This window comes from Phoca vitulina, unplaced genomic scaffold (genome assembly GCF_004348235.1).
Source record: "Phoca vitulina isolate PV1807 unplaced genomic scaffold, GSC_HSeal_1.0 scaffold3, whole genome shotgun sequence".
NCBI lineage: Eukaryota > Metazoa > Chordata > Mammalia > Carnivora > Phocidae > Phoca > Phoca vitulina.
This window is the reverse complement of record NW_022589706.1, coordinates 84,772,809-84,797,345: the sequence shown is the minus strand read 5'-3', so window position 1 is coordinate 84,797,345 and position 24,537 is coordinate 84,772,809. Positions and strand designations below refer to the sequence as shown.

The window sequence follows — 24,537 nt, the reverse complement described above, 5'->3', positions numbered from 1 at the left end:
TAAAACAGACTATATTCCACTATAATAATAGAAAAGTAAATTCTCCAGGGCACCTGGAAAGATATAATTGCTACAGCTAAACACTGAATTCTAGAAAAGCTAGAACTGGTTTTCATCACCATATTTTAATGATGAAATTGGAAGACTCAGATATAGGTAAAATAACAGAAAAAGCTAAAATAGAGGAGTCTTTCTTTATAAGACACTCCCATCTCAATCTCAGCTGCTATAGATTATTGTCGATCTAAAATCATAACCTTAGAGGCTGTTTACCTCATATTCTAAAGAACTGTCACATAAACTATCTCATAATATTCTCATTACAATCCTATGAGCAAGAGAGAGTGAGTCCTCCTACCTCCATTTTCCAGATGCGAAAACTGAGTTTTCTGTGTGTGATTCACACACATGAGCTAGTCTTTTATTTTTTTTATTTATTTATTTTTTTTTTTTTAAAGATTTTATTTATTTATTTGAGAGAGAGAATGAGAGACAGAGAGCACGAGAGGGAAGAGGGTCAGAGGGAGAAGCAGACCCCCTGCTGAGCAGGGAGCCCGATGCGGGACTCGATCCTGGGACTCCAGGATCACGACCTGAGCCGAAGGCAGTCGCTTAACCAACTGAGCCACCCAGGCGCCCATGAGCTAGTCTTTTAGAGGAGAGCACGTCTTTTCCCTTTCATTACATAGCAGGCAGGCCTTGCTAAGACCGGCTGCCACATATGACTGGTCATGTTTCAAAATGTCTTTTGTTATTTATTATCATGATTATCATCATTATTATAAAAGCAATGCATGATCAATGCAGAACATTTTGAAAATACAGAATACTGAAAAGATGTCCCATCACCCAAAGAGGACAGTCAACCAGCTAGTGTATTTTTCAGTCTTTTTCTTTGCACATTTTAAAATAGTATGATCGTGTACAATTACACACCCTGCTTTTTAAATTTAATGTTATACCAAAAGCATTTTCATGTTACCCCTTTAAAGAATGGTTTTGAAGCAGAATCTGAACCCTATAACATAGATAAAGCTGTTTATCTCCATTGACAGTGAAATTCATAACCCTTTTCATTTCATCCCTAATTTTTCATCCAGATTTAACTCATTAAAAATGAGTTAATTAATGTCCTCTAAATCAATTCTTTATAGTGATACTAGCAATATTAGCAACTAATCATTACAGAGCTATTAATAGCAATTCGGTAATTTGATTTTATTTTCTACTATATATCTCCTCTTGGTAAATCTAAAGAAACTTAGAAAAATGTGTAGAGAAACAGAATCTCAATATTTAAATTAAGACAGTTTCCAGCTATTAGTCCTAAGGACTAAATTAGTGGCTAAAATGGAGTAAATAAATACTATCGTATAGGTTTACATGGTGCCTATTATGGTATACATAATAAGAAGGACTCCACAACTATCGTTAAATTAATGTTTTTTCCACTCACCCTACAATACTTCTTTTATTCTCTAATAAAAATGTTTGAAGCACTAGATAAGCAGTAGGCAAACATAAAATAGGTATAGAATAAATACATGGTTTTTCCTCTTTCTATTTGGTTCTAATCACTCATACTTTTAGTCTCATAAGCACCAAAATGCATTTACATTTCAACCAAAGCAATGCTAAAATCATTTAAGTGCTGCCACAGCATTTTCCTTTTTATCAAAAAAAAAAAATTCAAGTTATCTTTATTTATTTGTACTTCGCTTCAGCAAATATTTGAGCATGTGATATTGGTCAGTAGGGATTCCTGGCACAAATTTAGCATCGAGTTGCTTCTCACACCAAAAGGCTTAAAAGTCATTTCACTGGCCAAACACTCAGTTCTTTTCATCCTGTGAAATACAACCTCTTCCGTGGCCCTGATGGACATCACGAGTGAACTGACAACACAGCCTTACTGGGTGAACAAGAATTTAGTAGGAGATCGAATTGATTGATGAGAGCCTTAGGCTTATGTCTCACACAAAAGTATGAGAGGCCTCACTGCCCACAGGTACCCCTGAGAAGGGTCTCAGCTCATTGATTTCAATCTGCAACCATATTTACTGGGCATTCGCCATGTGCAGAGCGCCATGCAAAGCACTGTGGGAAGATACAAAAAAAGGAAGAGAGACTTAGTGGAAGGAGTTTATACTTTAAGAACCAAAGACAAATACCCACAGAACCTAAACAAAGTCAAGATCAAAGTCTACAAAACAAATCACAGCTACACTAATCCATTAGAAGATTGTCTTCATCATTTCTTTTTAGATTAAGAAAATCTGGAAGCTATTCTCCCTAACTAATAAATCCGCTGCCACCTCATAAAGATGCCAGTGCCCCTCTTCCACTCCTGAAGAGCCTGCTGAAGGGCTGAACAGAGAACAGAGCAGGTTGACTGTGGCAGAGCGTGGAGCACTGATGTGCTCTCAGAATCAGGGCAGGTTGGTAGATCTTATCACTCAGCCCCAGGCTCGCTAACAGCAGCATTAGTCTCTCAGTTTATGAGGCGCTCTCCTCTCCCTCCTGCAGCACACACACACAGCCATTACACCTTACACAGGGTAAACAGGTCAGCTGACCTAGGTCAAGCAAAGAAAGTGCCGTCCCAACAAAAGTGCAAGTAGAGAGCAAGGAGCCAAATTCAATACATATGAAAAGACTGGACAACTGAAGGCTTCTGAACTTACCAAGAATAATTCTTCGTGGTGTAAGGTCCAGGCTTCGTGATGATGTTGTAAGTAAGTGGGACCAGCTCTCCAGGAAATCTGGTGGTAGTGTGGTTAGCCTGTTGCTTGATAAGTCCAAGTAGGCAAGGTTCTTCAGGTACCTGACCACCTCGTTTGGCACACTGGTTATTCTGTTGTTGTGCAAATCCAGGGTCCTCAGATGGGGCATGTCCAGCAGAGATGCCCAAGGGAAAGCAGCCAGAGAATTTCCATCCAAGCGCAACTCACGCAGCTGCTTTAGGTTGTAAAAGCTGCTGACATCAAGACTGGCCACGGAATTGTAAGTCACCCAGAGGTACTGGAGCTCCACCAGGTAGTAGAAGGCCTGTGCGGGGATCCTGCGGATGACAGTCTTCTCTAGACGTAGCTTCACAGTGTCCACAGGTAAGTTCGTAGGGACCTCGTTCATATCCAGGTCATTGCATAGCACCGACCTAGTGTCACAAGACCAACGGAAGGAAACTTGCTTTCCAAGACCCATGTGAAAAAATAATACCTGAAACATGCATCACTTTTTCATTTCCTACTGGTTTCACAAAATATTCGTTCAGCCTGACTGACCTATTCATAATTCATCATCATCTTCTTCTAGATTGAACCATATGAAATGGTCATTTTTGTAGGTTAAAAATGATCAAATATAAGCAATTTCAGGTGGTTCAACCTAATACAGATGGAGCTCTTTATGTGTCAGGCCTGTGCAGCATACCACATCTGCCTTATCTGATCATCAACAGCCCTATAAGGTAGATACTGGGTAATAGGTAAAGGCACGGACTCTGGAGTCAGGCTGATCTTGGTTCAGATCTAAGCTCTGCCACTTCCTCTGTGGCCATGAAAAGCCACTTCACCAGTCCCTCAACTTCAGTTTCCCATATAGCACTGTTAGGATGATTAATTGAAATGGATATAAAGTTTTATACCTTCCTGGCACATAATAGGCACTTAATGGCTATTTGCTATTTTTATCATCAATCTCATTTTTACAGAGAAAATAATTGAGGCCCACCAACACGAGGTACCTGCCCAAGGTCACATAGCTAATGGGTTACACAGCTGCCTTTCAAACCCACATCTGTCCAACTCCAAAATACACACTCCTAACCTCTTTAGGAAATGGCCTATTTTTTTTAAAAATCCCCTGTTGAAGTTATAAATTGATCCTTTTTAAGAAGGTAATTTAATTTGAAAAAGGAAGGGAGGGAGGGAGGAAGGAGAAAGAAAAAGGAAGTGTTCACACTAGATGCTTAAAGTTGAACTCTATTTTAATAATGTGACTGGCGCATTGCTCTCAGCCTAAGGAATAAACCAGAAACTGCGAGTTTATTCCTTTTACCACTCACTAACTCAAGTGACCTTGAATAAGTCACATTGTGATCTTGTTTAGTAGCACGTGTAAAACAGGCATAGAAAAACAAGCCTGTCCCATGTGTGGGTGTGAAGGATGAAGAATCAGAGAATTTAGATTCATTTTAGCCTGAAAAAAGACCTATTTATCATTATATACTCACCCCCACTGGATTGCTGAAAACAGACAATAAAAATTTTGCCAAGCATAGCCTAAATTGTATAATGTATAAATACATTAGATGCACAAATACATTATACTTGTACATAGTAACAATGAAACAGCCGTTCGGTAAAAACACATGACATTAGATCAGTGAATTTCAAAAGCGTATAATGTGAAGAGAGGTAGATAGCATAAAGCTGGGGTGTACTGACGACAGGGTCATCTCCTTTCTGTAACTTTAGGAGATGGCTCTATGGAATCATTGAAATTCTCTGGGAACACCTCTTATTCTTCATCTCTATTCTGTATTACAAATTCCATTGCTACTTTATACAGGAATGATCTGGTTTCTACTCATTAGGTCAGCATTCCAGTGTGATGGAAGAAAGCCTACATAGGAAGCTGAAAGGTCTTATCAACTAGTCCCTGCATCAGTTCAGTGCTGTGACCTTGGACAAGTCATTTAATGTCTGTATGGTTGTGTTTCTTTGTCTATAAAATGACAGCAGTCGAACTAGATTATTTCTAGAGTCCTTGCTAGTCCTAATACACTACAGTTTTTATAAAATCCATCAATAATGGGGCCACCACCAAGAAACATTTCTGTGACTTTTCTCAAAAGTACCCTGCCCTGAGTCATTAACTGCTTCATATCTTTTGCCAAGTAGGTCTTTAATTTGTTACATTGTTCTCTTTGTCTTAAACCACCTAGTGAATATCTCAAAAAGATACCATGAGTTGGTTAAGTAAAGTTCATACAATAACAAGACAAATTACTCAAAAACATGTTTTAATTGTTATTTACTCGTTTAAAGTTGTAAGACATAAATTGGGCGATTCTTTCAACAAATTATTTTCTGTAAGAGTCTCACTGTTCACTTCAGCCAAGTCACAAAATAATCTTACTTTGTTATTAAATACACTCTTCCAGGGGCACCTGGGTGGCTCAGTCCTTAAGCATCTGCCTTGGGCTTCGGTCATGATCTCAGGGTCCTGGGATTGAGTCCCGCATTGGGCTCCCTGCTCAGCGGGGAGCCTGCTTCTCCCTCTCCCCACCCGGCCCTCCCCCCCACCCACCCCATGCTCTCTCTCTCGCTCTCTCTCCTCTCAAATAAATATCCTCTCCAAAAAAAAAAAAAAAAATCAAGTTCTACCATGTTTAGCTAACAAAAGTCCTGTTTTGCATTTAACTTCTATCTCAAAGGACTTACATATATATAAGTATGTAATTATTCTCAATTCACAGGTAGATGTTAAAGCAACCCAGAGGTTGACTAACTTCTCTGAGGCCCCCCAGTATCTGCGACAGAATTGATCCGCATCTTTCAAACTTCTTTTCTTTGTAAACTCCAAAATTTTAAAATGAAAAATCTTAATTATGAACCTCTCTAATTTCACCCTTGTGATCTTCCTTCCTGCTTTTTAAAATCTATCTAGTTGGCATGAATAACCCTCAAAATGAAGTGGAAAATCAGGGAAGCAAATCATCTGGGCACGTCAAGTACCTCCTGACCTGCCTTCCCTCCTGGGCTTTCTTTCTATAAACAAGCTAAGCTGGCCACACTCATTTCAGTGGTTTTGACCTCCTGAAAGGGACATGTTGTGAATATGAGTGCAATGGATATTTTTGCAATACAGAATGTGTTTGGGAATCTCAAATAATTTGAGGGGCTTTTAAAAGCTAAGCTGCTCAAAATGAAAACAATGGAGTGGGCAACCGGTATTAAAACAATGGAGTTAAAGCTATGTAAATTAAACCTTCTCTCCTCCGATATCTGGCCAACAATTTGCTTTCAAAATAAGGCTGTCTAGGTGGAGTTCTTTTCCTTAGAATCATTAGAACACTTAGTAGCAAGGAGAGGAGCATACCTTGATCCCGTGCCGTCGTTTCTGCCATGATAATCGCAGGTGCACTGTGAAGGACAGAAACAGCTCACTCCCTCCAAAAAGCTAATAAGCACAATGCACAGACATGCTGAGAGACGCATCACTCTTTCTAGAGGTTATTTGAACAAAAAGTAAAAACCAAATCCTAAGCTTCAGAAACTGGTGTGCCAGGAATACAAACAGCCATTTAGTAACAGCAGATTACATGGGATTAGCTGAGATCTGTAGTTACTTAACCTTCAAGTGTATTTTACAGGGGATCAATCGACCTAGCCTTTGAATATGGTTTCAGCAAAGTAACACATTCTAAGGAAAATGAAAATGAAGCACATGTCAAGAAAATTTCAATAGGTGCCCATATCCAAATTTGCAAGAAAATAAGTCCTTTTTCTGTGGATGTAATTGCTACTATGTCTTGAAGATACACTTAATGTTAAAAATAATTCAATCTTTTAACAGATGCTAGAAAATACTGCAGATTATTTATAACATTATACATTTTATTTTTTGCGTTTATGATCTCCAAAAACAAAGTAAAAAAATCTAGCACCTAGATTTTTTAGGCAAAATGCTTCAATCCACCACTAAGTGGCAGGACTAAGACTCTGGCTCTCCCAGGTCACTTCAGAGCAGTGTAAGGCTTATCCCAGCAGTTTGTAATGAAGGCCATGATCTATCTTCAAGAATATATTTTATTCTCAACTAGTTTCTCAATACAGGCATCAAGCCATATCTGAAAATCAACTGTCATGTCTTTTAGCAAAATTAGGCTCTATCAGAAAATAAAAATTAAATTCAATCATTAAAAACTACCTCCATGTACATAAGATGGAAAATCCTCATGGATAATTGACAATCAAGGATTTAGGTTTTACACACACACACACACACACACACACATCTGGGCACATCAGGTACCTCCTGAATGGCCCTGCCCAATAACACACACACACACACACACACACACACACATATATATAATTTAATCTTGTTATTATATTGGGTGGTTCTATCAACAATTTAAACCAAAAATCTTTTCAAAAGAAAGTCAATTCTATAAAAATAAGAATATTATGGGAAATGTTATTTAAAATTGATAGGATACATATAGAAACAATGAAGTCAGAAAAATTTGCTCAATTAAAAAAAAAATGCCACAGATTTTAAATGTCCACTATTTAAACAATGGTTATGTAAAACAACAAATAATTGAGTCTACAAATGCATTCAACATTCAACAATTTTTTTTATTGAGTGCCTACTATGTGCCAGGCAAAATGCATCTACCTGTTAAGGATACATCAAAGAACAAGCATACAGCTATCAATGGACATAAAGTTTCAGTTAAGCAAGACAATATGTTCTACAGATCTGCTGTACACGTAGTTACCAATACTGTACTGTACACTTAAAAACTGGTTAAGAGGATAGATACATGTTGCGTTCTTGCCAGAATAAAACAAATTTCAGACAAACAACAGGAAAAAGAGAACAAATATACAAAAAAATTGATTGATTAAATTAATTCGAGTGGCAAATATATGGAAATACATATACAGAAAAATGTTAATTAAAAATGCAGAATACATAAAATATGCACAGAGATTATATTGCTATATAAAGTATGTGCATCAACTAATGTGATTTAGAAGCAACAGTGTTTAATATTTTTGTCAAATAGCAGAAGTTAATAATTGTATTACAATGTTAAAAGTGTGAAATGCTAAAAATGTTTTCCATCTGCCTAGGAACATCCAACAACTCATTTCAGTAATTTACTTATTGAAGACTATTATTATTATTATTAATTTATTTTAACATTAAAATAGTGGCTACTTCTAGTCTAATGGAGAGTCCAGGCAAGTTACGAGGTCATTGATACAGTGTAATGAATGCCATGATTGGGAGAAAGAGAATGGGCCTTAATCTCATGTGCCTAGATTCATCAAAGGAGATGAATAGTTAAGTTTACATGAAGGAAATAAGCAATCACTAGAATAGCCATCCCACAAACAGAAGAACCAGGAGCTACACTTGAGGAATTTAGGGTCTAATAAAACAATAATCTATGTCTGCATCTGGTCTAAACAGGATCATATTTAAAATAAAACTAAACCACTGGGGAAAAAAGTAAATAAGATATTTTGATGCTGTGTATTTTTTCTCTTATTTCAGTTTCTTCCAGGAGTCAGTGGATTTTGAGATACATCCATTGGTAAAATACTCGTCACAGGCATTGCTTGGTGAGTCTGACATTTGAACATGGCAAACATTGCCTTCCGAAATCTGCAGTAAGAAAGGGGAAATCTGGCATTATCCTATAATGACTTGGAACTCTTAAAGCATTTTCGAATATGTCTAAGACACCTCTACTGCTAACTGACATCTCCAAATAAACTTTTGCCTCCAACTTTAACATCCCCCGTTAAGAACATTCATAAATGTATAAGGTATAGTTAAAGTATAGTTAAAGACCAGTTTTGCACCATTGATTATAAACATTGAAGACATTTAATAAAAATCAAAAATTATGTCTGTTTAAGATGACACTTCAAATGTCAGTTACAATTTACTTGAACTAAGGATATGCATTTCACACATTTGTTCTTCTGAACAAAGGCCAGTTGAAATTAAAGGGAGCTTGAGAATGACTAACCTTTCCAAAAGAACTACCAATAGAATCTGAATTTAAAATATGTTCTTTATTCTTCTTATGTGATCTGTTTGGTCTTAAAAGTTTTTATGTTTCTTTGTATACCTGTAGCTAAAGCTGCTCTCCCAAACATGTGCATAAATACAAACGTTTGCATTTCAGGATCAAATTACCTGGCCTCTACTGAGATTTTTTTTTTGATCAAATATTTAAGGACAATAAATTGGTTATTCCATCTTTTAGCAGTAACAGGAAGTAAAATAATCTAGGCTTCACTGAGGAGACAGAAATCTTTGCTGAGTTCCAACAAAGGGAGAAGGAAGTATTCTTTATTGTCCTGAATGACTACCCACTCCTGAAACCGTTTTGTTTTGGCACTGAGTTTTTCTCTTGCATTTGAATATCTTCTTTCTAGTAAATATACAATTACACCACCCACTTATGGAGCCCAACATTGCCTTCCTCACCTTGTCCATTTTCTCATAATAGAACCACTCTTTTCTTTGGAAAATCAGTTCCATGTGTTGGGGAGGGGGGTAGCCATGAGAACTAAGCTGAGCCCACCAACCACCTTCCAGCAGCTTTTCTGCCAGAAAGCCATCTGAGATGACACTCGAATTTGGGGGTGCTTAGCTGGTAGAACTTGGGTCTTGGGTTGCCGTAATCATCTCCCCTCCATATGGGAAGAGGCTGTCCCAGAGCTGGAGCTCTAGACATTTAAAGGCCTAGATGCTTCTCCAGTTGCATGAGCCAAATAATTTTTACACTAGTTTGAAGTGAGTTTCTGTCACTTACCTCCCCAAAAATCTTTTTAACATTCTTTCTATATCCATGTTTTTTATTTAAAAGCATTTTAAACATTACTTACTTTCTGTTAGCAACCACGTAAATACAGGGATTGTAGAATGTAGAAGATTTTGCAAATAGCGGAGCTATGATGGCCATTGAGGGAGGAATCTTCTTTGGGTCACCAAAAGAAGCCCATAAGCACACGATGGAATAAGGGGACCACGCCACCAGAAACATAAGTATCATTATCACAGACATCTGTAAAAAAAATCAGTATTTGGCAAACCCAATATCTAAAATATTGAAATAGCTAATATATTTAAAATAGCATGAAAAATTATCTAGATCGGAATTTGAATAAGTTTATGTTGTTGATGACATAGAGGAAAAACTGAACTTTTCCAAACCTCGTTGCACTTTGCTTGTGTGCCTCAAGTCCTCTATGATAACAAGAGCTTGTTAAATGGATAGAACGTTAAACAAATGTAAAGAATGACCTCTTTCTTTTAGTGTGCTAGGGAAGAATACAAAAGCTGGCTTTGATGAGAGGCAGATGAAAACCCACTCCTAACCCACTTCTAGTAATTGTGCTATGGACTGCTGGCATTGTGCTTTTCCCCCGCACTGTCATCATATGCTCATCTAAAAAAAACAACTTTCTAACTTTCTAAATTCAATCTGGAAAAACACAAAATCCTATTTTGAGTTCATTGTATTCTAATACAGACAATTTGAGCTTGATATACATGTACAGTGTAGATAGTTTTGTAAAGAAGTTCCCCTTGCATCTTGTTTAAATAAAAAATTATAACTTTTACATTGTTCCTTATTGATTGTCCACTAAAATGATGGAAAGAGGTTTAAAAAGATAAAAACCCAGGAGTGCCTGGGTGGCTCAGTTGGTTAAGCATCTGCCTTTGGCTCAGGTCATGATCCGGGGCTCTTGGGATTGCCCCCAAGACGTCGGGCTCCTTGCTCAGCAGGGGTGGGGGGCTGCTACTCCCTCTCCCTCTGCCCCTCCACCCTGCTCATTCTCTTTCTCTCTCTCTCTCTCAAGTAAATAAATAAAATCTTTAAAAAAAAAAAGATAAAAACCCATAAGGATTGAGAATCACAGATTAGACAATAGCTTTGTAAAAATTAAAACTGAACAATCACTGGACAAGCAGCAAATTACTTATCAGACACAAGAATAATTTAAAAATAAGTGAAACTTTTTTAAAAGAGCCAGCAGTGAGGGAAAACTAAATACAGACTAATCCATTCCACAGAACTACATAAAGTCCCTGGAATTGGAGGTAACAAGCTAGCTTTGAATGTGGGGCTGCACATGGAACTTAAAATAGCAGAACTCACTGAAACCTGCAGAAAGAAGCAATTAGATTTCTGAACCCCCTCACTCAGCCAGGCAACTCCCCTTCCTCTCCCCAGAAGAATCCAGAGGTTCAGTGTAAAAGACAGGAAACTAGGGGGCACTGGGCTGCTGAGAGCTGGAGCACTATACTAGAAAGAGGGGTGCTGCATGCTGTCCCCTCCCTGTTCTGAGCCATAAGAGTATGGGAAACAGACTTGTGCTTCCCACTCAGGAACATGAAAGAATCTTCTCCTTGAAAATTGACCAGCCCAAAAGAAAATACATGGGGATACAGAGCATCAGAAATTCCCCCAAAGGAACATCCCAGTGAACAAGGATGCCCAGAGCTTACAATCAGCTTTTTAGTGCATCACTCTTAAATATGCAGAAGACAGTCATTGACCACCAGACATTGAGGAAACAAACTGACAGGCAGAGACGAAAATGGCGTGCACACACACACACACACACACACACACGAATATTACTTAGCCATAAAAAATGAAATCTTGCCATTTGTAGCAACATGGATGGACCTAGAAGGTATATAAGTCAGAGAAAGAAAATACCATATGACTTCATTTATATATGGAATCTAAGAAACAAAACAAATGAACAGACAGAAAACGGAAATAGACTCATAAATACAGAGAACTGGTGGTTGCCAGAGGAGAGGAATATAGGGGGATGGGCAAAGTAGGTGAAGGGGATTAAGTGGTACAAACTTCCAGTTATAAAATAAATAAAGTCATAGGGATGAAAAGTACAGCATAGGGAGTAGAGTCAATAATATTGTAATAACATTGTATGATGACAGACGGTAGCTACAATTATTGTGGTGAATATTGTGTAATGTGGAGAATCACTGAATCACTATGTTGTACACCTGAAACTAATATAACATTGTATGCCAACTATACTTCAATAATAATTTTTTTAAAAAGATGGCCAAAAACAGTGGTACAGAAATTCAGGGGAAACAAAAAATATGTGATGAACAGAAGGAAAATGTAAATATGTACATAATACCATCACAAAAATGAGAGAAGATATATATCCATAAAACAAGAAGAGGAGGCTATTGGAAAGGAGTAGAGGATGTAAAATTAACTCTTTTTATCTATAAAAACCATTTTTATCCTTTACCCTATCTAAAAAATAAAGGGTAGAATTTTAAAAATGCAGTGGCAAGGTTGAATGATGTGGTCAGCCAGGATTAGGGTAATGAGGTGAGTCATGCAAGTGCAGGGTCAGATCCTGTCTTTATTTAAAATTTTATATTTTGTTCAATATGGGTTTTTTAACTATTTTTTTATTTAAAATCAATTAACATATAGTGTATTATTAGTTTCAGAGGTAGAGTTTAGTGATTCACCAGTTGCATATAACACCCAGTTCTCATTCCATCAAGTGCCCACCTTAATACCCATCACCCAGTTACCCCACCCCCCCATCCCCCTCCCCTCCAGCAACCCTGTTTGTTTCCTAGAGTTAAGAGTCTCTTATCCTTTGTCTCTCTCTCTCTGATGTGACATTAAATTTGATTTTTAAAAAATACTACATTAACTACTTTTTTTTTGAATTGCTGAGTTTTTTGGTGCCTGTTTGAATCTTGCACCCAAGGCTTGAGCCTCACTTTTCTCACCCAATCCCAGACCGGGACATGGTTGAGGAAATCTTGCAGAAAGGAGAAACAAAAACAAAGTCCAAGACAGGGACAACATAGGAAAGAACATTTAAGAAAATTAGAAGATATATTCAGGAGATTCAATATCAAAAAAAAAAAAAAAAAACTTCCAGAAAAAAAGAACAGAAAAAAAAGCAAAACAAAACATAGGAAGGAAATCACCAGAGAAATAATACAAGAAATCTTCCAGAAGGGGAAGACTTGAGTCTTCTTATTGAATGCACTCACCAAGTACCCAGAACATGGGTGAATAAAGAGGCCCCTCAAGGCACATCAGCATGAAATTCCAGAAAATTGGAGAAACAGAGATGATCCTCCAAGCTTCCAGAGAGAACACACAGAACACTACAAAGGGTCAGTCACCATAATGCTGCCAGCTTTCACAATAGCAACACCGGAAGCTAGGAGACTCTAGAGCAACGCCTTCAAAATTCTTCGAAAATCATTGTTCTACTTAAAATTCCATGCGAGGCAAACAGTCAAATATGATCATAGAATTAAGACAGTTTCAGGCAACAAAATATTTAAAAATTTATCTCCCTATAACCTCCTCAGAAATCTATTTGAGAATGTGCTCCACCAAATGAGAGCAAGTAACCAAAAAAAAAGGGAAGATATGCAAGCCAGAAAACAGGCGATCCAACCCACGAGAGAGGCCACAGGCATTCCCAGCTGTCGATAAGGAGATCTGAGGATGCCGGCAGTGGTCTTAGAGAAGGGCCAGTGTAGAGCAAGATGCGTGAGAATGCCGGGAGGGACAGTTCCAAGAAAAGGATAAAGTCAAGTAGTCTCTGATGCATTTGAAAATAGAGAGGAGATTGGCGCTTCTGGTCGGGAGTTTAGAGATGAATTAGTGACCCGTATACAGAACAGTGAGCAAACAAAACTATGGGGAGTGGGGAGGATAGAGGAAGAGCAAAAGAGGGGACTGAGAGGAGGAAGAGAAAAAAAGAAAATGAATGATTAACCCCAAAATTAAAAATTGTATCAAAAAATACAAATCACAGAACCATACAGAGATCTACAATAAACAAAATTTAAGTAGTTACAATAAGGTACAATAATGTAACCAAATATTAACATTATGCTGACAAGATGAGGAAAGAGAAAGGTTGGGGTGGAGGAGTAGGACAGATGGTGTAAGAGAAATAAATTCTCATGATCCATAGTAGGAAATCAAGAGTAATAGCAAACAAAAATATCCAAAACAGCAGATAAACACATCATTTAGAAATATGGAGACAAACACAAGAAAAAGAGCCAAAAAGTAAAAATCAGGTGTTGGGGAGAGGTGATGGTAATATGGACCACATATGTGTAAAAGCTCCATTACAAAGACATTTTAAGGATTTTAATGTCTTACCTTTGTTACATCTACCTGATCTGACCAGTCTCTGTTGAGGTACTCAGTGCAGTTACTAGTGATATGACATTTAATGGATCGAGTGACATGGTAATAGCAGTAAAACATCACTGTCAAGGGCACAATAAAATTTACCGCAATAACTGTCATCGTGAAAGAAACAAAAGATCTGAAAATAAGAAAAGGGAATCATTATATCACTATTTGTTTAATGTGCTGAATAGGGGAAAGGAAACAGGACAATAATTAAAAATAATCCTGGCACTGTTCAATAGTCACTATATTATGACGTAGCTTAGGAAGGATATTTAACTAGTTCATTTAGACTAGAGGGTGGCAAAACTATGGCCTATGGGCCACACCCAGTCTGTCGTCTGTCTTTGTAAATTAAACTTTATTGGAACTACATTCATTTACATACTGTCTATGGCTGCTTTCACAGGCAGGGTTGAACAATTATAACAGAGACAGTCTTGTCTGTAAAGCCTAAAATATTTTCTTGTTGACCCTTTACAAAAAGTTTAAGATTTAGATTTAGTTTGAGAGTTAGAAATTTTCTACCAGTTTTTCTGAGTCATCTTTCATTTTCTTTAACAAACTGAGTTACCCTCTTTTCCCTGGTAAATACAGAAGAGCACCACTAAGGAGTAAGCAAGTCCTTCCGGTGACTGTGCGTTTGCTGTGTCATTTCAGCTTTATCACCAGATCATCCTGAAAAGATAGTAGGGAGTCAGCCGGAGCTTTCGGCTTTCGGGACAGCCACATGCTGTCTGGCGATACTAACGCTCCATCTTCCCTTTCAGATTCTACCCCTGAGATACCAGTACTGAACGGGTGCTCAGGAGAGAGAGGACAGAAGAGGGTAAGGGAACAAGGGAGCTTGATGGCCTTCACTTGCAAACAAGCATAATGCAGTGCTGGAATCACATCACCACTACACAGGAAGCACTTGGCCACACTGTGTGCAAAACATTTGATCTGAGCTTAAATTTGAAATGATGAGAGAATGTCTACATTAGAAGCATTTGATTATTGTAAAGTGAAAATGTGTCTCTTACGCATCATTTTTCCGCCAGTTTATGGTACAAGTAGCCCCAGTAGGATCTGGGGCATAACTAGCCCACCCTATGATAGGCATCAAAGCCCAAAAGAGACCATTGAGCCAAGCCCCCAGAATCATGCGGATATAAGTGTTGCTGGTCATTCTTCTTCCTATTAATAAACAGATGAGATATTAGCATCATTTGCCACTGATGGAATTCATTTCTTCACTTTGTTTTAACTGATTATTCAAAGTTGTTGTCAAGTAGATTCTTTACAAAGCACTTTAGTTCACTCAGAGCCTATCTACATGAATTCATATTCAGGAAAAAAAAAGGCATTTAAGCCTGTACCTGAATGATAAAAAGGATCAGCCAGAGGACAAGCAGGGAGAAGCACTCTCCAGGCCTACAGAAACAGCATTTACAAAGATCCCGAAGTGGGAAAGGCCTAGGCCAGTACCCCAAAGTGAGGGGGCCCCAGCCAAAGCTGGAAAGATAGCCAAGGGCCTGACCACATGGAGCCTTGGAGGTTGTGCTGTGAAATTTGGATTTTATTCTAATATCATAGGAAATCACTGAAACTTTTGAACAAGGATTGTCAGAGAAATGAGACTGACCATACAGTCTTAATGCAACTCATTACATTTATGTTTTATTTTTTTTTTTTTAAAGATTTTATTTATTTATTTCTGAGAGAGAGAGAGAGAAAGAGCATGAGCAGGGGGAGGGGCAGAGGGAGATGCAGACTCTCCGCTGAGCAGGGAGGCGGATGCGGGACTTGATCCCAGGACCCTGGGATCGTGATCTGAGCCAAAGGCAGACACTTACCCGACTGAGCCACCCGGGCGCCCCAATCATTACATTTATATTTTAAAGTGCATGTGTGTTGAGTGGTACTTAGGCAAGAAACAGATTCATTGAGAAAGCTGAGAGAAGTGCTATACCTGTGTCCGGACTACAGATGGTCAGGTATCGATCCATGGCCACAACAGTGAGTAATCCAATACTTGCCATTCCAAAAAAGATATTCAGTCCGGCATAAATCTAAAAATCAAAATTGGAAAGAAAACACCATTCTACACACCCTCCCAAGAGACACTTAAAATTTTTATTCCATGGCTAGAATACATCTTAAGGACATTGAATGTTTTTTTGTTTTAATAATTTTAGAATACATTTTCCATTGTCATGTTGTAACTGGCTTATTAAAGGCATGTGTGGAAAGTGTTTTAGGTCTTTAAAATAAACTTTTTAAAAATTTTAAGACTTAAAGTAAAACTTCTATACAACATACTCTATAAAGAGTACAAAACAAACCATAAATTAGGTGCAGTGCATATAACAAACAAAATACTAGTGTTCATAAGATAGAGAATTCAACAAGAGGAAAAGACAAACAGGAAAATGGGCTATTCACACAGGAGGAAACCTGAATGTTTATAAGATGTAAACCACAATACGTATTCAAAGAAGTGTAAATCATTAAGATACCATTTTACACCCATCAAAATGATAAAAAAAATTAAAAGTCTGATAATCCCAAGCATTGGAGAGAATGTGGAATAATAGATGTTCTCATAATTGGCATACCCATTTTGGAAAGCAATTTGGCCACATCTGATGGAATTGAAGATGAATATTCTCTACAACCCAACCATCCTTCTCCTAAGCAATATGTTTAAAGAAACTCTTACATATTGTAGGAGACATAAGAATGCTTATTGAGCCTTTTTTTGTGACCGAAAACAAATGGGAATAAATGCTTAATAACAGAAAAATAAATACATTGGGGTATGTTCACAAAATGGAGTATCATGTAGCAGTTAAAATGAGTGACTTATAGCTACATCCATCAACATGGATAAACTTCAAAAACATAGTATCATATAATAAGATTGCATCATGTAAACAATATATTATTTATACAGAGTTTAAAATATACAGTTTAGTTTATGTGCAGGTAAATATGTATTAAGATAGCAAAACATTCATGGTAGAGAAGGGAGTAAGATTGGGATAGTATACAATGGCCTTCAACAGTATTTTTCAAGTTTTAGATCTTAATTCTTTTTTAAGATTTTATTTATTTATTTGAGACAGCACATGCACAAGTGAGCAGGAGGGGGAGGACTCTCAAGCCAACTCCACACTGAGCACACGGAGCCAACACAGGGCTCAATCTCACGACCCTGAGATCATGACCTGAGCGGAAACCAAGAGTAGGTCCCTTAACTGACTGACCCACGCAGGTGCCCCTCAAGTTTTTTTTATCTTTAAAAAGCAAAACAACCTGAGGCACATATTGCAAAACATTAAGATTTGACAAAACCAGGTGGGACATACATGAGTATTCATTATTCTATTACTCTCATTTTATTCTCTATAATTTTATAGCTTAAAATAGTAAACTGTTTTAAAACCTCAGGCCAAAAGTCGTATCTGCCTACTATCCTAATATGAATTAATATTAATATATTTCCTTGTCAGTAAAAATAATGATGGATATACTTAATTGCAAGTCCACTGGAGGACTGTCCATAGGGGGAAAAAAATCTGGTAGCTTAACTACATTACTTAGATATTATGATATTATCATTAAAGTTTATTGTTTCTAATGAAAACAGGATATTTCTTTTTGAATTTGCAATATGCAAGTTTTGAATATGCAAATTTTTACTTCTTTCTTCTCTAGTTGAATGCTAATTTTTTAGTTTTTTCCTTTGGGTTAGGGAAATTTTGAAAATATAATGAATACTACCAATGTCATTTCTCTTTTATTAAGTAATACATTTCCCAGTCACTTCTGAAACTATTTTCAGCACTTTATCTATTATCCTACATGATCTTATTTGAATCCCTTGGGATTTCTTTTTTTAGACATTTAAATTTACATCTCTTTAATATTTTATTTTGCTTTCATTCCAAAGATCTCCAATACCTGGCATCCTGCGTATCCAAATTTCCAGCTTCCATACAGATCTGAAGCTGCAGACATGGGATATCCAATGCTACTGACCCCTATATCAGTAACAGCCAGGTTAATGATAATTGCATTTGTGGGTGTCCGAAGTTCCTTGTACTTAATGAAGATGCCCAGAACTATTAGGTTGCTGAAAATACTTATTATACCTGAGAACATAGAAAAAGAAAACACACACACACACACACACACACACAAAAACCACTTTGTTTAATTTGAATGTTTAAAAGTAGTATCCAAATTAAAGATTTAAGCCCCTTCAAAAACAGCAAATCCATTTTAGTTCATTTATGTGAGGAGCTCCAACTGTTCTTAAAACTGGTTGTAATACCTTCCCAGCCCTTCTCTGAAATAGAAATAAGAAAATTTAAACAAAGAATCTACCAATTGCATACAGAGCACTGCAGGCTGGTTTTAATGTCCTCCCTGTTAATCATGCTGCCCTTGAAATTCCTCCCCTGTCTTCCATGAGACCACCTCTGCTGATTTTTAAGATATATGTATGACCATACCATCTCTTTTGGCAGTCTAACTTCCTCCCCCTCCTTCCTGAGGCCTGAGGCTTTTCTTTCTCTATAGTTTGCTTTCTCAAGCCTCAACTGTCATTCTACCCTAACAGCTCTTCTGTCGCTTTCCAGCCCTGACCCATGCTCCAGTTCCATATCCCTTTGCATTCAGCTCATTGCCATTAAACATTTACTAGGGATCTACCATGTGTAAGATCATATGACTGTTCCAGTATTTCTGGAAACTCACCGTGTCCAAATCTGAGTACCTCGTCCAACGTGCACACATGAGTACCTCGTCCAACATGCACTCCCCTACAGAAAGCACACTGCAAGGTTTGACTATTCAGAAAGGGAATTGGGCTGGCTTTTACATACATTGAGAGTCCTCACAGGTGATACCTCCCTAGTCAAGGTTCCACAGTCTGGGATCTGTTAGCCTTGGGGGTCCAGAAACTCACTGTTGTCAATGCCCTGGAATGGACTGGATTCAGGTAGATAAGATGACTGAACTTCATAATCAGAATGGCAGTGTATTAATATACAATGAGTGGTATTGTTGAATGAACCAGACACTCATGTTAGCCCAATTAACAACCTCTACATCCTGCAAAGGATACATAAATTTCCTATAAGCTCGATGTGAGTCATATTAGGTCCTAACAGTGGGGGTGTGAGCAGCCCCCAACAATTGTAGAGGGAAGGTTTCCAAGCACCAACACACAAAAGTATCAGCTGAGGAAGAACTTCCATTATATCTTGGCACCTCAGTAAAACTTCCTTTTAGCATCCTGTGACACTAATCCTCCAGATTCCTATTCTTTCCCCTCTGTGCTGTTGGCAGAATAAGCTGGCTACAACATAGAATTAGCCATGTTTCTTCTCAGAGCTCCAATACTCTCCATTGGCTGTGGGATAAAAGCCCACACATCCCAACCTGATATCCAGGTTTTGCCTCAATCTGTTTTCACCTCTCTAAGCAAATTTCCACACTTGCCAAACAAGCCATCCATCCTAATTATTTATCAAACACACGAGGCTTGTTGTAAAGCCTCTCCCACTTGGAACACCCTATTTTTTTCCTGTACCTATACAAATGCTAACCATCCTTCAAAGTTCCATTCAAGCCCAGCTCTGCTCTAGAGCCTTCCCCTACCCACAGTAATTCTCCCTTCTCTAAATTCCCAAAGCGCTTGCTTATATTATATATTATTCATCTTATGTGATGCTATATTTAACTTTTAGATATTCCTAGTCTTCTCATCTAGATTTCAGGTTCCTAATGACTTCTGTGTCCTATGAGTATGTGGCATATAGCAGATTTGTTTAATAAACAGAGCGCAACTAAAACTCGTATTAATTTCTATTATTCCTGCAAGGCATAAGTAAGGCACAATGATAGCAAATTTGGTGATTCTTTGGCTCTATTTTTAACTTTTTATTTTTTCTTAAGATTTTATTTTTAAGTAATCTCTACATCCAACATGGGGCTAGAACTCACAAACCCGAGATCAAGAGTCATATGCTCTACTAACTGAGCCAGCCAGGTGCCCCTTTGGCTCTAATTTTAGCATCAAGTATTGTACCATACATACCAGAAATACTCCAAAAAGCTTAATGAATTGAAGAATCTTCCTAAGCTAACTACTAATTGACGATTTTGAAAGTCAGATAAAACATAGTACAGTAAGTTGTTGCCTACCAAGTATACAACCAGAATAAAGTAACTATACTTTGGGGGAGGTATTGGATATAATGGAGGGTATGAGGTAAACAATTTGGCCTTTTTCTCTATTCGTTCAGCAGCTATCTCAAGCTCTCTGTTCTGTTTTCCTAACTGCAGGTATTTTCTAATGAGTAGACAATAGATCATTTAATAGTTAGGTCTAAATTAATTTCCTCTTGACTTCTGTGGCTTTCTTACAATCTCTTGGCAGATCCTACTTAATCTACACCCTGGCCTGCCTTTCTCCATCTCTACCTTATTAAAGATGTGCCTCGTCCAAGCTTCTTAGACCCCCTTTCTTTTCCCATTGACCACACAATCTGTGATTTCATACATATCTGAGGCTATGTGCTGCTTCTTTCCAGATTGATCTTATAAAATTCAAACCCACGTGTCCAGCTTTTTACTGGATATCTCTCACACTGAACCAAGAGATTCAGTGTGAGTTCCTTCTTCAAACCTGTTCTTCCCCACATGTATTCCTATCTTGGTGAATAGCTTCACCATCTAACCACAAGAGCCCCCAAACAGAAAACTTGTCATCTTTGACACTCCCTTTCCTTCTCCCTCAATTGCCACATCCAACCATCAATTCTAACTTCTGGCTCTTGAATGTATCTACTTCTATCTCGATTGCCACTTCTCCCTCCTCAGGATCCTTCCTAATCACACAGGGGCCTCCTATGTGGTCTCTTAGCTACTACGATAGCATATTTCTAAAATGCAAATGGAATCATGTCATTCAGTGACTCCACATCGCCTTTATGACTTAGGTGATTCTTCATTACTTGGTACATAGCCTCCTCTGCAGCCTAGTATCTCTTACCCTTCAATTTACAATTCATCCATAATGAATGTATTTCAGATCCTCAATTTACCATGTCCTCTTGCCTCCCAGCCTTACCTGGAGAAAGGGAGAGTGCTCAAGCTGGTTAAAGTTTGTAAGAGCTAAAATCTAAAAGAAATATTAAATTGAAAATTAAAATTTAAACAAAAAATCTAATAAACTCTTGATGAAAGTAACAAATGAAACAAATGCTTTAACTAAATTCTTCTTCTCATAGCTTTGGTTTTGATTTGGAAATATAAGTGGGTTTTGTTAAAAGGGGAAAACTAGGGGACCTAAAGAACGATAAATCTTTCAACAGAAGCATAAAGAGGTTAGATATGCTCCCTTCAGTTTATCTACCAAAACCACAAATAACACATACCCAAGGTATTCCTTAATAAAACTGACCGTTGAGGTTACATGAGGGCTCTAGAATCAAAATGCCTCAGTTCAGCGTAGCTACTTAGTAGATGTGTGTTGGGTAAGTTACTTAAACTCTTCGTCTATATAAACAGGGAAGATAAAACTAATTCACTTACTGACTTTGTGTCAGGATGAATTATTCTGTATGTGTAAGTATTTAGAACAGTGCAAGTATTCAAATAACACTAGCAGTGGTAGTGGTGGTGGTAGTGATGATCATCGTCATAGTAGTGGTAGTAAAATTCCAATTATTGTTTCTGCTACAGGCATAAGAACCAGAGAGAACAATTCCTTAACAAGAAATTTTCTTTGCGTGCTACTTTTGTAAACAGATCAAAAAAGACAGCTTTACTTGGTCATCTACAAAAAACTAACTAAACTAAAAGTTTGTATACAAAGTATTTCTGTGTAGTTGTAATAAGACTTTCTCTTTAATTAGCATATTGTTTTTTCATACTGTTGCAACAACAAAAATCAAAAAGAAAATAGAACTTGTCCAGTACTTATCATATAGAGGTATTCAAGTGAACAAGTTGAATTTACAAAAATTAACTGAAGAATCACAATTTCTAGCACAGAAGTAATTATGAATTATAGGGAAACTAAGCAACTATAAAGAATATACCAGGTATAGTAGGATTTGTGACACTTTTCCCTCCACTTTTGAATATATTTGAGAATTTCATAAGTCAATCCAAAAAATTACAATAAACCAATATAACTAACAGTTACTTCTAAAACTCATTAATGAGCATAAAGTTGGAAATGAAGTGACTCCTCAATATAAAATTTGTACAATTCAACCTATACATTAAAAAGATAATTAGACAACTTCTATTTTATTTCCCCCATCCCTTTTTTCCAATAAACATGCCTTTATCTTAATCCAGTATACATCAATGAATGTGTACACATGGGAAGAAAGAAACAAGTATATGTGTCCAATACCTACTGTATGTGTCATTTAGGTCATTTAATATTACTCTTCTCAACAATCATGACAGCTATCTTATTCTTATCCTGTTTTCAGATAAGAAAATGGAAGAACAGGGGCGCCTGGGTGGCTCAGTCGTTAAGCGTCTGCCTTCGGCTCAGGTCATGATCCCGGGGTCCTGGGATCGAGCCCCGCATCGGGCTCCCTGCTCAGCGGGAAGCCTGCTTCTCCCTCTCCCTCTGCCTGCCGCTCTGCCTACTTGTGCTCTCTCTGTCAAATAAATAAATAAAATCTTTAAAAAAAAAAAAAAGAAAATGGAAGAACAAAAAGCTGAAGGAACTTGCTTACTGTTGCAAAGATAAGATACTAAAAGATGAAATCCAAAGCTCAAGAGTTTTCCAATACAGCATATTCTGGGAATGAGCTGAATTTTCAAATTCTGTCCTCAGTGACAATAGAGTCTGCTCTTTTTACAACTTTAATTTTCTTTTTAAGGCCTTTCCATCTTAACTAGATTCCACCACCAAAGACAAGACTATGAACAGTATGTATGAGAGCAGTAAAGGACATAAAAATACATTTTTGCCATGGTACACGCTCTTCCCCAATAAAAACTTGACAATGTAATAACCAAATATATGGATGATTATAAAAGAATTATTCATTTTATAGAAAACTTTTCTTAGCCCCACTTCACTACTGTTACATTGTTATCAGGATTCAAAATAACTTGTGGCATTAACCACCATTAACAATGCCTTCATTATCCTTCCACCTACATTCTCTTACTATACAGCCAAGAAACAGGGCAAGTATTATTATTCCTATTTGCTATATGCGCACCCCAACTCAGAAAGGGTAAGTGACTTGTTGGCCAACAACATGGAACTTGAAACATCTCTGAACCCATGCTTTCTCTACAACCTTATGCTGAAAACCTCTGCTTTTCTTCACCCATTCGAAAATAAAATAATGGTTAATGGAGTAAACATCCATACCTGCTGTGATCAAGTAAGCTGCAACAACATTGTGTTCAGTCTGTGAAAAGACAGAGCCATCTTCATTTTTAGAGTCTGTACTGTTGTCTAAATTATTCCTTAGCATTTTGGAGGAAAGAAATTGAGACAGCCTTCATAATGAGCCTTCAATAATTATGAAATATTTTAAGAACCAATGAAGAAAGAATTTTCAGAACCAATCATTTCCACTTACAGACCTCGAAGAAGGGTGTTTTCATAGAGGCCCTCCCTTAACAAACTTAATTGGGCTGGAGAGGAAAGGATTTTAATTCCCAGAACAAGGAAAAAGCTTATTAGCAAAATAAAGAGAAATACCAAGCACCACACATTTTAAACAATTGGGTCATCAGTCTTGTATCTAAGGAGATTATCAAGTACACACCTCCCATTCAAACAATAAGCAAACTCAAAATCAGCAGGAGCTGACTTAACTGACTGCTGCTGGAAATCAGTTCTGAAATTAAGAACAAGACTTGGTCTCCTAAAACCTTTCAGATTAAGGTCGCTGCTTTCTGCTGAGCCTTTCAAGTTTTTCCATTTGTTTCTTTTTCCATAACAATTTGAATAATCAGACATAAACAGAGAAGTAATCTCCTTCCATCCTTCCAAGTCTCACTTCCTTAAAGGTAGTAATATTTTTTGGTGTGTATCTTCTCTGTTTTTCTTTGCTTATAACATATATTCATACTAGGATTTGAGGTTTCTCCCACTTTTTTTTTTCTTTTAAGCAAAAATGGGGAGATATGCATATATAAAATCATTCTGTTAACTTGTTTTCCCCTAAAGTCATATCATAAAGTCCAGGCCAATAAACCTAAGTCTAACTTATTAATAGCTTTTATTTCATGGCATGGATATATATGATCTACTTCACAGCCCACCTTACTTAATTTACCCTATGCTTTGATATGCACAATTATCAGATAATAACAATCAGAGCATATCTCAGCAAAGAATCTGGATTCAGTCATTCATCTTGTAAGGTACAGAGCAATTCTAATATTCTGGACCACCTTGTAATAACCCAAAAAGTAGTTATACAAATGGGTTATAATATAGCATGAAAATTGTTAGAATAAGATATCCCTACCACTTCTCCCCCCCATAT

The 24,537-nt window shown here is 37.3% G+C and overlaps 2 protein-coding genes and 1 long non-coding RNA gene across 3 annotated transcripts in view; 1 reads left to right on the top strand and 2 right to left on the bottom strand.

The window, feature by feature from the left end:
* The window catches only part of LRIT3 (leucine rich repeat, Ig-like and transmembrane domains 3), a 15,900-nt gene extending 9,431 nt beyond the window's left edge, over nucleotides 1-6,469 (bottom strand). Inside the window, exons 1-2 of the mRNA XM_032401004.1 lie at nucleotides 6,106-6,469; nucleotides 2,685-3,157 (exon numbers count right to left, since the gene is read on the bottom strand). Of these exons, the coding sequence (XP_032256895.1) occupies nucleotides 2,685-3,157; nucleotides 6,106-6,224 (592 nt within the window). The 5' untranslated portion in view covers nucleotides 6,225-6,469. The remainder of the gene's footprint in view (nucleotides 1-2,684; nucleotides 3,158-6,105) is intronic.
* On the top strand, nucleotides 3,031-15,049 carry LOC116630228. Its single transcript, XR_004298896.1, has 3 exons — nucleotides 3,031-3,107; nucleotides 8,299-8,366; nucleotides 14,773-15,049. It is a non-coding gene; the product is annotated as an uncharacterized LOC116630228 (long non-coding RNA).
* On the bottom strand, nucleotides 7,662-24,537 carry RRH (retinal pigment epithelium-derived rhodopsin homolog). Its single transcript, XM_032401005.1, has 7 exons — nucleotides 23,409-24,537; nucleotides 17,951-18,141; nucleotides 15,957-16,056; nucleotides 15,028-15,181; nucleotides 13,970-14,138; nucleotides 9,645-9,823; nucleotides 7,662-8,409 (listed from the first exon to the last, which is right to left on the bottom strand). Exons 1-7 carry the CDS (start codon nucleotides 23,512-23,514, stop codon nucleotides 8,295-8,297), a joined length of 1,014 nt encoding a protein of 337 aa, XP_032256896.1. The 5' UTR covers nucleotides 23,515-24,537; the 3' UTR covers nucleotides 7,662-8,294.